The sequence below is a fragment of the Mercenaria mercenaria genome, chromosome 5 (genome assembly GCF_021730395.1).
Source record: "Mercenaria mercenaria strain notata chromosome 5, MADL_Memer_1, whole genome shotgun sequence".
Lineage (NCBI taxonomy): Eukaryota > Metazoa > Mollusca > Bivalvia > Venerida > Veneridae > Mercenaria > Mercenaria mercenaria.
The window spans coordinates 73,428,733-73,443,424 of record NC_069365.1 but is presented as its reverse complement, the minus strand read 5'-3'; the positions used below and the strand labels follow the sequence as shown (position 1 = coordinate 73,443,424).

General features: G+C 34.5%; 1 protein-coding gene across 1 annotated transcript; it reads left to right on the top strand.

The window, feature by feature from the left end:
• The first annotated feature begins 2,655 nt into the window (after positions 1-2,655).
• On the top strand, positions 2,656-14,692 carry LOC128557138 (G2/mitotic-specific cyclin-A-like). The gene is made up of 8 exons (XM_053543962.1): positions 2,656-3,038; positions 3,451-3,703; positions 6,107-6,225; positions 6,496-6,719; positions 7,056-7,260; positions 7,767-7,880; positions 10,557-10,690; positions 13,310-14,692. Exons 1-8 carry the CDS (start codon positions 2,868-2,870, stop codon positions 13,374-13,376), a joined length of 1,287 nt encoding a protein of 428 aa, XP_053399937.1. The 5' UTR covers positions 2,656-2,867; the 3' UTR covers positions 13,377-14,692.

The following is a 14,692-nucleotide window of genomic DNA, read 5'->3' as shown; positions in this document are numbered from 1 at the left end:
CCCAGTTTTGAACTTGACCTAGATATCATCAAGGTGAACATTCTGACCAACTTTCATAAAGATCCCTTGAAAAATGTGACCCCTAGAGTGGTCACAAGCGAAAGTTTACGGACTGACGCACGCACGCACGCATGGACGACGGACACCGCGCGATCACAAAAGCTCACCTTGTCACTTTGTGACAGGTGAGCTAAAAAAAATAAACAAAACAACAGATGCCATCCCTATTCTCTAGTGCTAAAAGATTAACCATAAACAAGAGGGCCAAGATGGCCCTAGGTCGCTCACCTAAGAAACACTCCATAACAGTGTAAAACATGTTGACCTAGTGATTTCATGGAAACAAATATTCTGACCAATTTTCATTAAGATTGGACCAAAAAATTGGTCTCTTGCGATAAAACAACATTTCTAGATATGACCTAGTTTTTTTACCCTACCCGACCCATGTTTTAAACTCCACCTAGATTTATCAAGGCATTATACAAAATCGTCACACGAAATATTCTAAGTTCCTGCAATCGGTGGTCAGTGTTTAAAGGGACTTGCCTCCATGTCAGCAAGAAAATTTCAGAACTGCTGAAACAGGTAGCAAGATATTGAAAACGACGATAAACAGTTATTTTAATGTGTATGATACAGAGCACAGCTAAATTCTATAACAATTAACGTCTTTGAAAGTGTTATATCTTACCGCTGTCATGCCACCAGTGGTCCTGCTGACCAAAGTCGCCTCCATCCCCAACTTCCTCACATTTTTACATCGTTCCGAGCCACGAAGCGAAACTTCATCATTTTATAAAGAAATCCCTGCCTATATATATTTACTAGGTGTTATATCTATCGGAAAGGGTCGTTTATTAACGTTGCAAGTCCATTTGCTTATTGTTTTGTGCATACATGTACAATTACTGTTATAAAATATTATGAATATGAATAGTAAGCCTTGAAATATGATTAAACTAAATTATGCAAAGCTTGATGACAATGCTGTACATGATTTACAACTACTAACAAATGAAAGCATTCTTAAATCTCGAAAAAATGACGTTAATCTAATGTCATGCACTCAACGGAAAAATAAGAGAGAAAATTGGCGCAATCAGACGCTGGCATTAATTCAGGCGCGCCAAGAACGATTTGTGTCGCGCCTGTATCAATGCTTTAGAGATTATAAGGTTCTATTGTCCGCATTTTAAATAATCCTAAATCTAACTGTTGATGTGCGCTATATTGTAAATATTTTCATTCCCGCTGCGCGGAACTGACTTTGAAATTGGTAAATAATGCAGATTAACATTTAAGTACATGCAGTTGTTGCTCTATAAGATTACCGTGTGACCATACTGAAATTTCCGGTATTTTTCTCTCCTGTTTCATGGTACTCAAATCACAAAAAAAAAAAATGTGAAAATAAAGAACAGACATCAAAAGTTTCCCCTAGTAGCTTTTGACAAATTCAAGGTTAAGTTGCCTTTTTCTCTCTTATATTTAGAGAAGTCATTATCGCACAAAATTTCGTTTTAAATTATCGTCTTAATGAACGATGTATATAACATGTAACTTGATATGCCTTTGCGAAGACAACGGGACACGCCTCGAGATGATCGTAATATCACGTGTACACTGCAAAGTTAATGTTTGTTTATTTATCTATTATTATTATTATTATTGTTTCGCACGTCATATAGTAGTCGCAACTTGACCGCGTTGGTTGACTTTAGGCTGATTATTCATATCGATTATTTCATTGTAGAAATAAGGGGGTGCTTAGGGTAGCCGTATATATTTATATGGAATTAGTTTGTATACAGTGCAATATCAAAGTATGTATACTTACATTTGGTCAGTTAAAACTTTCCAATACACTAATTCTTATTTACACAAATTTATATTTCTATTTTGTCGTGCAGCTCGTGTTTTTTAATGCAAAGAGATGAAGCGTTTTACGTACACTCCTTTTTACTAATACGTTGTGCCTCATTATGTATCATAATACAAAGGTCAACCATCGGGGTCAAGTTGCGTCTACTATACCATTGACCAGAAAAGTCTCATATCGTCGTTTCAGCATCGACCCACGGGGCGATGGTAGGATGTTATGGTTATGGATGTCACCTGAAACTAATTATTGCTCGAGCGTAGATTAATATCAACAATTAACAATAATATAATAACAATTAATCATCCGCGGAATTCAGTCAAGGTGATCATAAATATCATTTCTATAACTTTTACCTATTCTCTTGTACAAGTATGATAATTTAATCTGGATCTTAACCATTAATTTTATTTATTAAATCCAGTTTAAAGGTGTAACATATCTTTTTTTTTCTTTTAATGTTTTAATGCGTTTTTTTTTTCTCAATAAACAAAAATAAAACATATCATTACACTTTATCACCATTCTTTAACTAGCACTCTTGTTTACTTTGAATAAGTACACTTAATAGACACCTTGATTGTTTTCACGTAGCAACTACGCCGAGTAAAGATTATTCAATTTGCCAAACACCTACTCGCGCTAATTGACTTCCGGTTCCTGTCAAACGGAATATTACGGAAATGTCCGAATGACGTCTTTATGCTGAATGGCTTGTTTTATGCCATGTGACCCACAAAACAAGTTTTCATTGGATCATTTGAGGCTAGCGGGGAATTCAACGATTGTCAAAAGAAATACATTGCCATTCAAAATTTTCTTTTCAAGAAGGCAACTCCAAGGATTTGAATGAAAAGAAAGACTTTGAATTTTTGTTGAAAGTGCAGTTATAAACAAAGTTTCATACTTAGAAAATTAAAGATTGCTTTTGCAATCTTATTTATTCGTTTGAATTTGAAGGTCGTGGTCGTGTGAAAAACTAAAAATGTCACAAGCTTTTGCACTTCATCAGGATGAAAATCAGGTGCCACGCCGAGGAAAAGCAAGCACGAGAAATGCTGGTTTGGGTGGACAGAAACGGGCAGCTCTTGGTGTGATTACGAACCAAGTAAATCAGCAAATCCGTGTCCAGCCAGCAAGGGCGGCAAAACCAAAGGTAACCTTTGTTTATCTTGTTTGAAATTGTTTATCTATATTTTTTAAATGAAATTTGAATTTTGCAAACTGCTACATTATAATTTACTTAACTGGGAGTCTCATTTGCCCTCCAAATGGACATGTTGCAAAAGGCAAGGATGAATAATTTGCTTTCATGTGCCCATCAAAATTCTGAGTGGTGTTACTGAAAATCAAATTTTCCTTTTGAACCAAGGTTGAACAAATTTATCATTGTGGTTAACTTTCCAAACTGCTTTTCCTAGTTTGTTTTACACAAGCCTTGATCATTCAGCTTATCCATATCACTGGCTTTTTTATAGTTACAGACTAACTAAAATCATTACACTCCCTATCACTTGGACTGTTTTTGCATCACATGCACATTTATTATGCAATTTTATCTATTGCAGGCTTCTGATTTCGCCATTCAAGATGAGAATGCTTTCTCGAAGAAATCTGCCAAGCCATTTGGCCAGCAACCAAGCCAGTTCTCGGTGTTTGTTGATGAGCCAGCAAAGAAAACGAAGGCTGTCGCAAAAGCTCCAGCAGTCTTGAACAGTAGTACCGAGCTTTCTGCAGCTGTAACAGCAGTTCCACAACCAAGAGTCCCACTGGCACAAGTACCAGGATCTCCAGACATAATATGTTTAGAGGACTCTATGGGTAAATTTTGTGTCTTTTGGAAATATTGCTATTTGTTCATTAAAATGTATGGCAACTGTATTTTATTTCTTACCATGAAGTTTAAACACTTGGGCTTTTAAAAATGCTATATTTTCATTTAAATGTAGCATTGTCAAATATGCATAGACTAGAAACCTTCATTCTGCAGCTGTAAGTGCCGTGTCAAAATTTCTGTAGTTTAAGGTAACTTGACAGGGAAAACCAAGATGGCGTCACGAAATTGAGGTTGGTCACATTATTTACTCTTATAGACGATATGCTGCTACAGGGGTCTAAAAATGCATTTTAATCATTTAACACACACATAAACACTTGTGAAAATGCATTTAACTTATAAAAATATACAATCAAATGTTCTGAAACTCACCATGAAATCTAGTCAATTTTTGTGGGCATTTTGCAGAAAAGTTACGTATCCAAACTGAAAAAAATTTATATCCTCATATCTTAGAATGTGTCCTTCAGGTGCTCCACCTATGAACAAAAGAACTTATCCACTGAGTTTTATGCTATTTGCTCTGGAATTTCATCAGTAAAATATAAGTTTCTATATTTTACACCCTAAAAAGTTTTAACCTGCTTGCAGTATGAGGGTCGTTAAAAAAATTCAAAGTACATGTAAGTTTACTTTGTCTTTATTTCTGAGACTTTACATCCTCACATATTAAGAGTTTTAAGTGATGTGTTCATTTCTTAGTAATTCTACATTGTTTGTATTTAAATTTTATAAAACGTTTACAATTTTTTCAACCCGTGTCCTTGTTAAAATGTGTTTGCTACTGTTTGAATAACCCTCAATGTCAAAACTTTACTGACTTGCATGGAAATCTCATGGAAAGTGTGGATCTTAGGCCATACTAAATTAATGTATGTTTAATGTAATAGATAAACAGGCTGGTAACATTGCCCGATCGGGCTTATGACACAAAGAATAATATTTCTTGAAAAATAATGAAGATATTTCTTTCAAACTTGGTCCATTTGTTAAGCATAGCAAATGATACAAATTAGAATAAAAATAACTTATTTGCCTTCAGCTTTGGTAGAATTATTTCCCCTTTTCAGATTTTTATGACACATAATCTTTTAAGTCCAAAAAAACAATGTTCTAATGCTAAGTTTAAAACAAAAAAGGGTTAATTGGCTTTCTAATGCTCTAAATTATTGCGCTAGTACATGAATGTATTCATTTTACTCTGCTTTCACTTACAACATTATAGAGAAATGTTAGTCCTAAAAAAATTGCTCATACATCTGCAGTAGAAACAAAGTATTTACCCTAAATATATAGAATAAAGGTATTGGCGCACAAGTTTGGAGCACTAGAAAGCCATTGAACCCTTTTCTGTTTTAAACATTGCATTAAAACATAATATTTTTGGCCTTCAAAAAATATGCATCATAAAAATCTGAAAGAGGGAAGTAATTCTTACTAAACTAAAGGCAACAAAGTTATTTCTATCTTGATAAGCATTATATGTAATGCTTAATAAATGGACCAAGTTTGAAAAAAAATATCTTCATTATTTGTCAAGAAATATTACTTTTTGTGTCATAAGCCCGATCGGGCAATGTTACCAGCCTGATAAAGTACATTTTCTTGATTTTCTGTTGCCTCCAAAAAATACAGAGACAGCTTAGATAAGGGTTTTTTTCATTTGAACATGAAAGGGTAATAAAATATAATGTAATATACCCAAAATCAGCTATGTTTAGGTTCATTTTCCATTCATAGGACTGGGTGAGTTTTACAATAAACATATTTTTGGAACTGCATAGCCCCTTGTTACTGAATTTATTTGCAACAAAATATTGAAATTTATAATTTACTGATGAAATTCCAGAGCAAATAGCATAAAACTCAGTGGATAAGTTCTTTTGTTCATAGGTGGAGCACCTGAAGGACACATTCAAATATATGAGGATATAAATTATTTTCAGTTTGGATACCTAACTTTTCTGCAAAATGCGCACAAAAATTGACTAGTTTTCATGGTGAGTTTCAGAACATTTGATTTTATAATTTTATAAATTAATTGCATTTTTACAATTGTTTATGTGTGTGTTAAATGATTAAAATGCATTTTTAGACCTATATAGCAGCATATTGTCTATAGGGATAAATAATGTGACCAACCCTAATTTCATGACGCCATCTTGGTTGTTCCTGTCAAGTTACCTTAAAGCAATTGAGAATTTGCTGTTATATACAAAGTTTAAGTTTCAGTCATTAAAGCTGTGGCCAGTATTAGTCCTTGATCACTGTTTTCATTATGGGTAATTCTCTGGATTTACAATTCAGTCTGTCTATATTTAAAGTATTCTATTGACCGTATGCTTTTTAAGGAATTTTATGTATTGTAACATATATATCTATTTCAGAATCTCCTATGGTACTGGATATATCAGATGATGAAAAGAAACCTATTGATAGAGAAGCTGTGATATTGACCGTCCCAGAATATGAAGAGGACATCTACAACTACCTCAGACAAGCAGAGGTATACAAAATCCCTTTATACCATATTTTTTCGGTGTCTTGATATCTAGTATTGTTGGCAATCTGAAGATTCTTTTAGAAATGCCTTTTCAGCTAAGATGCTACTACATTGCCATTTCCAAAGGTTAAAGTGAGCTTCTGGTAAATTGCAAGATTGCTGAGCACTGTTTTTAACCCAAGTCAACATTTCATTCAGGGTAATTTACATAACTTGACACCCTTAGATATTAAGTACATTTGTATGTATTTATTGAATTGATCTGTGTTTTAGATGAGGAACAGAGCAAAGCCAGGATATATGAAAAGACAGCAGGATATCACTTCATCAATGAGATCCATTTTGGTTGATTGGTTGGTAGAAGTATCAGAAGAATACAAGCTTCACAGAGAAACACTGTTCCTTGCGGTCAACTATATTGACAGATTTTTGTCCAAAATCTCAGTATTGCGAGGAAAGCTACAGTTGGTCGGTGCTGCTAGCATGTTCTTAGCTGCGTAAGTATGACACACTTAAGTTTATAAATCAGTTACCTGAATCACTGTACACTTCTGTGCTTTGACAGAATAAATTACATTCACTTCTCTTAGCCACGATGAGTTTGTTCTGTGAAAGGAACTGCTGAGCAAATTTTAACTTGTTTTCTTGGCAGGATAAACTGCCCATATTGTATAGTTGCTCTCAGTATGAAATTATCGGAAAAGGATCTTGGACATATGGCTCTATTCCAGATCTTTTTCTTGCTTACTGCAAGACAAGGCTGTTTAGAACATTTTATATAAAAAAATTAAGTAAGGTTTGTTTTTATGTGTTGAATAACATTGACATTTCAGCAAATACGAGGAAATTTACCCTCCAGATGTGAAGGAATTTGCATACATCACTGATGACACATACAGTGCTCAGCAAGTTCTAAGAATGGAACATCTTATCCTCAAGGTGCTGACTTTCGATGTTGCTGTGCCAACCACAAACTGGTTTTGTGAGGACTTTGCCAAATCTTGTGATGCAGATGATAAACTGAAGGCTTTGACCATGGTAGGCAACTATTTTTGTTCTTTTGAATATTAATCAAGGCACTGTACTTAACATAATGTCAATCACATCTTGTGTACTGGGCTTACAGTTTCAATTCAGTTTTAAAAATAAAACTTGTGTTTTTCATCACCATTAAGTTGAGATGCACATATTATCGAGGCTAAAAATCTCATGTTAAGTAACATTAAACCTGACCTAAAGGACTGCATAAATGTTTAGCAAAACTAGTTTCGAGCAGCATGGTCTAAAATCATTGGGTAGCTAATTTTTAGCTCTACTTTAAAGAATAGGTTTAGCTTTTACACTCGGTCATTGGTCTGCATCCCAATTGGAGTGATTTTGTATATAAGCTGTTTAAGCAGTAATGGTACAGCTCTTAGCGCACTGCCAACATATCCTTGCTGTAGATGAATTGTCTCCAAAAATAAAGTTTGATTGAGCCAGTAATACACATACAGTTTCTCTAATATCCATACAATGAAAAATTTGTATTTGTTGCATTTCAGTTCTTGGCAGAGTTGACATTGATAGAAATGGATACCTACCTTAAGTATGTACCTAGCATTACAGCTGCAGCAGCATTGTGTCTAGCCAGATATTCACTTGGACTTGAACCATGGGTAAGTATTTCAACTTTTTGGAAGCCATCCCGTTGGTTTTAATAAAGTTGGAGCCAATGTTGGCAAAAAGCCGGTCAATATGAGTATTGACCGGGCCGGCGGTCAATACTGGTCGATTCAATACTATGGTCACTCTTGAGAGGTCAATACTGGTTTATTCAACACTTTTACATAATGTACATTCCCAGATTAGCACAGGCTGTAATAGTAATATAAATATGATAAAGTAATTTGAATAATATAAAATTTTGTTCATTAAAATGTAGAGTGGTCAATACTGGTCGATTCAATTTTGGTCATTGGCAATGTGTCCTGGTCAGGCTCCACTTTGGACAATATACTTAAGACTAATAATACTAGTTTATTCTATGCTTTTATCTTCTTACAGTACTTAGCCTTTATTTTAAATTAATTAAAGATTTTATTACTATAAATTACACTTATGGACAGTAACGGTCAATTCAAATTTTGGTTCTACACAATATTCCTGATCAGTACATGTAGTGGTCAATACTGGTCAATTGAATACTTTGATTGCATTACTTATTTTTAAAATAAAGTTACCATGCAAGTATTGAGAATATGGGGTTATTGATCATGACAGCTAATAAGTGCCAGAAACATATATATTGTATATTGTAAGACATGGTGTCAATTAGGCAATGTGACAATTGCTATCAAAATACAAACCACTTCAAGGAAGGGTCCAGGTGTTCACAGCAATTTTTCATTAAATTATTTATACCTGTAAAAATAATTAGATTTATCACTTGTGAATCAAACACTTACTGCTACAGTTTATAAAATACTTTCTACAAATTAAGCTCAGTTAAATTAGCAGTTTTTAGCTCATCTGATTTTTTGAAAAAAAATGATGAGTTATTGTCATCACTTGAGCGGTTGTCGGCGTCGGCGTTGCCTGGTTAAGTTTTATGTTTAGGTCAGCTTTTCTCCTAAACTATCAAAGCTATTGCTTTGAAACTTGGAATACTTGTTCACCATCATAAGCTGACCCTGTATAGCAAGAAACATAACTCCATCTTGATTTTTGCAAGATTTATGGCCCCTTTTGTACTTAGAAAATATCAGATTTCTTGGTTAAGTTTTATGTTTAGGTCAGCTTTTCTCCTAAACTATCAAAGCTATTGATTTGAAACTTGGAATACTTGTTCACCATCATAAGCAGACCCTGTACATTAAGAAACATAACTCCATCTTGCTTTTTGCAAGAATTATTGCCCCTTTTGGACTTAGAAAATCAGTTTTCTTGGTTAAGTTTTATGTTTAGGTCAGCTTTTCTCCTAAACTGTCAAAGCTATTGCTTTAAAACTTGCAACACTTGTTCACCATCATAAGTTGACCCTGTACAGCAAGAGACATAACTCCATCCTGCTTTTTGCAAGATTTATGGCCCTTTTTGGACTTAGAAAATGTCAGATTTCTTGGTTAAGTTTTATGTTTATGTCAACTTTTTCTCTTAAACTATCAAAGCTATTGCTTTGAAACTTTCAACACTTGTTCACCATCATAAGCTGACCCTGTACAGCAAGCAACATAACTCCATCCTGCTTTTTGCAATAATTATTGCCCCTTTTGGACTTAGAAAATCATTTTCTTGGTTGAGTATTATGTTTAAGTCAACTTTTCTCATAAACTATCAAAGCTATTGCTTTAAAACTTGCAACAGTTTTTCACCATCATAAGTAGACACTGAACATCAAGAAACATAACTCTATCCTGCTTTTTGCAAGAATGATGGCCCTTTTTAGACTTAGAAAATCATGGGTAGGACAATATTTCTATTACACAAAAAAAAATCAGATGAGCGTCAGCACCCGCAAGGCGGTGCTCTTGTTTCACTTATTGTCACATTTTTTGTAGAAAAATAATATATTTTTGTAATCTAATCTAATCTAACAGAAAATGTTCAATGACCAGTATCAACCGGTATTAACCAATCGACCACTTCTGACCAATTTGGGAGTACTGATTAGGTTGCTTTAACTAAATGATAATGCATGCATTCATCTTCATCAAGCCTCAGATGCTCTTAAACAGTCATTATTTAATTGTTCATAAAATTTGCAAAATATCTTAACAGTCTGTATTGACTAATTGACCAATCGACCAGTATTGACCACTTCAGGGAGTATTGACCGGGGTGGTTTTAACCGCCCAACATTGGTTGGAGTTCCAAAAACTAATGGCTAGTCTGTGGACACTATATTGCACAGAATAGCAACAGGGATATTTCACCGCTATTATTTTTAAACTTTTTACACATTTAGTTGCTGACACCTCCCTATGCAACTGCAAGCCCAGAAGTGCACCTAAAGAACATAGAATGCATTTATGTATGTTGAGATTCTTAATTTAGAAAGAAATGATGAAATTGAAGACCTGCAATAGAATAACAGTTTAACTGTAATGAAAAATGACTACATTTTATACATTAAAAAATCAAGAATCTATTGTTTGACCAGCAAAACCTTTATTCCAAAGAATGGACCTCCATTGAGACTGTGCTGACAAAGTATAATCAAATCAATGTGATGGAATATTTTGAAATGTTTATTTGCACCATGGTTTAACTGATGGAAAATGCATATTTCCTACTTGAATTCATGGTAATATTGATGGTACCACCAATTTGTAAGATGTACATTAACTTTTCAGACGGAGGCATTGGTGAAGAAGACAGGGTATGAAATTGGGCATTTTGTCGACTGTTTGAAGGACCTGCACAAAACCTACCTTGGTGCCGAGTCACATCAGCAACAAGCGGTGCAGGAGAAATACAAGCAAGACAAGTAAATACTTTACTGAATTTATATACTCAGCGTGACTGAAAAGTTACCACCTAATATATATCTCTTTACTATTTTTTACAATATCGACGTCACTTTTTCATGGCCTGTGCGGTTTCTATTACTCATAGACCCTGTCTGATCATGTCTCCTAACCCATTTCATGACTGTCTGGTGAGAAGAGCACATACGACATGCAATTTCATGACATGAAAGTTCGGCGTCAACCATGCCAATGGCCTCATGGCGTTGATCGTGCCTTAAACGTGGCATTCTTAGCAAGAATATTCTAGGTTTTTTAATGTATAACTTTTAGTCTGACGACTAACTTCCAAGTGTGATGAATGATTTGCAATAGAAAATTTGTGCATGTCGACATTGCTGGAAAAAAGTCATTTTGCACGTGCCTCAAATGGAGTTAATCGAATTTGACAAATCTTTACACCAGTGATGTCTCAGCTGCGTCAAAAATGTAGTCGCGTTATGCATTTAATACAGTCCAATTAGGGTGCTAACTTTCAGTGACGCCGAGTATATATCAACATGCCTTGATTGTTAGCTCAACTTTCGAAGAAAAAGTACAGCTATTGCACTTGCCCCAGCATCGCCGTTGGTTAAAAGTTTTTGATAAGTCAAATATCTCTGCTACTATCAAAGCTATTAATTTGAAACTTAGTCGTTATTTACTATTAAGGTCTAAACCAGGAGAAACGATCTGCATAACCCAGATTCGAATTTTGACAGAGTTATGCCTCTTTTTAACTTAGAATTTTTAGCTCACCTGTGTCCGTCATCAGTCGTCGTCAACAATTTGACTGTTAACACTCTAGAGGTCACAAATTTGAGCCAATCTTAATGAAACTTGGTCAGAATGTTACCCTCAGTAAAATCTTGGATGAGTTTGATATTGGGTCATCTAGGTTCAAAAACTAGGTCACCAGGTCAAATCAAAGGAAAAGCTTGTTAACACTCTAGAGGTCACAATTTTGGCCCAGTCTTAATGAAACTTGGTCAGAATGTTACCGTCAGTAAAATCTTGGGACGAGTTCGATATTGGATCATCTGGGGTTAACACTCTAGAGGATACATTTTTGACCCAATCTTAATGAAACTTAGTCAGAATGTAACCCTCAGAAAAATCTTGGAGAGTTTGATATTGGGTCATCTGGGATCAAGAACTAGGTCATCAGGTCAAATCAAAGGAAAAGCTTGTAAACACTGTAGAAGCCACATTCATGACTGTATCTTCATGAAACTTGGTCAGAATGTTAACCTTGATGATCTCAAGGTCCAGTTTGAATCTGGGTCATGTAGGATCAAAAACTAGGTCACCAGGTCAAATCAAAGGAAAAGCTAGTTTACACTGTAGAGGGTCGGGGGGGGGGGGGGGGGGTCAAAAACTAGGTCAGATCAAAGGAAAAGCTTGTTAACACTGTAGAGGCCACATTTATGACTGTATCTTCATGAAACTTAGTGAAAATGTTAATCTTGGTAATCTTTAGGTCAAGTTCGAACCTGGGTCATGAAGAATCAAAAACTAGGTCACCAGGTTAAATCAAAGGAAAAGCTAGTCTACACTGTAGAGGCTACATTTATGACAATATCTTCATGAAACTAGGTCAGAATGTTAATCTTGATCTATTGGTCAAATTCAAATCTGGGTCAGGTGGGTTCAAAAACCAGATCACTAGGGCAAATCTAAGGGAAAGCTTGTTAACACTGTAGAGGCCACATTTATGACTGTATCTTCATGAAACTTGGTCAGAAGGGTAATCTTGATGATTTCAAGGTCCAGTTTGAATCTGGATCATGTCGGATCAAAAAATAGGCCACTAGGTCAAAAAGAAAAGCTAGTTTAAACTTTAGAGGCCACATTTATACAATATCTTAATGAAACTTGGTCAGAATGTTAATCTTGATGGTCTTTAGGTCAATAGGTCAGGTGAGCGATACAGGGCCTTCTTGGCCCTCTTGTTTGGTATAAGTTTTTGATAGTCAAATATCTGTTACTGTCAAAGCTTTTGACTTGAAACTAAAAATAGTTATTTACTGTTAAAGTCTACACCAGGAAAAACAATCCCAATAACTGATTTGAATTTTGACAGAGTTATCCCCCTTTTTAACTTAGAATTTTTTGGGTTAAAGTTTTTACTGACAGTCAACAGACTAAATATCATCAGCTTTTCAGTAAAAAAATTGAAATTAATACATAAATAAAAAGAACACCGGCAAATCTGTATCACTTGCAGCAAGTAATTTCAGTGAGTAGGAAAATAGATTTTCAGGCTACTGAGTTTACTTTAATCATATAATGTATATTATAGCATAAACTTTCGATTATCATGGGCATTTTACAATGAAAACAAACTTTGTTCTTAACAGCTTCTGGCTAAGCTGACTGGACAATTTAGTTTGTACTGCTTTTCTCCGCACAATACTGTTGATAATCTTTCATGCAAAACTTATCATGAATTCTTCTAAAAAGATTGCATGTAGTTGCATACAATATCGAATTTTCAGTCATACGAGTTATGGCTGAACTTAATAAAGTTTCAGCAGTTCATATCAATTTGATTAAAGTAAAGATTTAAGCAGAAAATAAATGAATGCTTTCTTTTACAGGTACCACCAAGTGTCAGACTTTACTAAGAATCCGGTGCCACACAATTTGGCCTTGCTTGCTGTCTAGGTGTTAGGATAATGTAGTGTTGTGTTCTCTACCAAAGTTCTTTCATGGACTGAACAGTGTTGAATAGAGGTCCGCCTGCAGATAGCCACATACAGTTCACAGTGCTACAGCGCCATGCAACTCGAATCTAGCACCGTCAAAGGGTTTCCTCACATGCTTGTTGGAATTCCAGCAACTTAAAAAAATCGAGAGTATCGGCTTTACATCTATCTACAGTTTTTATCATTAAATCTTTTTAGAAGTAGCGAAAAATTGATTGTATTCTGCTTGTTTTAAATTCTTCAAAAAGATGTGTAACAAATTTTGAAGTGATTTTCTTTTATGGTCATACAACAAGAATGTCATGAAACCCTTTTACAGAGATGCACAGTGCGAGTTAAGATGATAAAAGGGAGAGATGTCCTGTGAATTGTAGATGGTTATGTGTAGGCAGAGCCTATTTATTACAAGTAATTCAGGTGCCAACGTGATTTCCTGCAGCTGTGAAATAGCTGCGAGAGAAAAGGTACCACCATAATGTGTTCAAGATGTTTTACTGCCAATCAGGATTCTAATTAGTTGCTTTTACCAATTTGCTGTACTGAGACAGTTTTATAGATATTTTTAGTGCAATAGAAAGGCAGCATACATTTTCATCATGGATGGAATGAAATTTTATTTTGTTTGCAACAAAGTGACTCAGAAGTTGCGCTTCTTGTGTGATTGAAGTATGTGTGAAAAATTGAAAGATTGACTCCTTAGAGATCGATGAAGTGTGTAAATAGAAAGGACTGTTGCAAGTTCCTGTTCAGATGATTTATGAATGTCTATTGCATTTTAAAGTGTTGTGAAATTCCTCAAGGAGTATGATGTACGAAAGCTTTGATTTTAAAAATGGCAAACCAAATAGACAATTTTATGAAATCAGTGCATGTAGATTCTTTACGTCTATATATTTGTTTTGTACAGTGTATATAATGTTTTTATGTCCGTCTTGAAACTATTCTTCATCTTTTACTCTCTATAAATCTTTCATCATTCTCATATTTGCAAAATGATATCCATGTTCAAAAAGATTCATCCATTCATTACTCCTTCCCAAAACTTACATTCCAAAATTCATTTTAACATCCACACAAATTTTGAATGAAAAGTAGTAAACAGAAAGCAAATTGTATATTTTTTTACACTTTATTTTAATCCTTTTTAACTAACGTTGCAGTATTTTTATTTAAGTCTTTTTGTACATGGATCACTTATTTTATGGCATTAAAAAAGATTTAAGAGATAGCTCTTTTATGTTTTTAACTTATTTATAATTAAAGTTATTCGAAATA

What these genes read in the sequence shown, in the direction of transcription:
- LOC128557138 (XM_053543962.1), top strand. Translation starts at nt 2,868, where the DNA reads ATGTCACAAGCTTTTGCACTTCATCAGGATGAAAATCAGGTGCCACGC. An exon ending in AACTGAAGGCTTTGACCATG is followed by an intron (nt 7,261 to 7,766) that starts GTAGGCAACTAT and finishes GTTGCATTTCAG; the next exon opens with TTCTTGGCAGAGTTGACATT. An exon ending in GAGAAATACAAGCAAGACAA is followed by an intron (nt 10,691 to 13,309) that starts GTAAATACTTTA and finishes TTTCTTTTACAG; the next exon opens with GTACCACCAAGTGTCAGACT.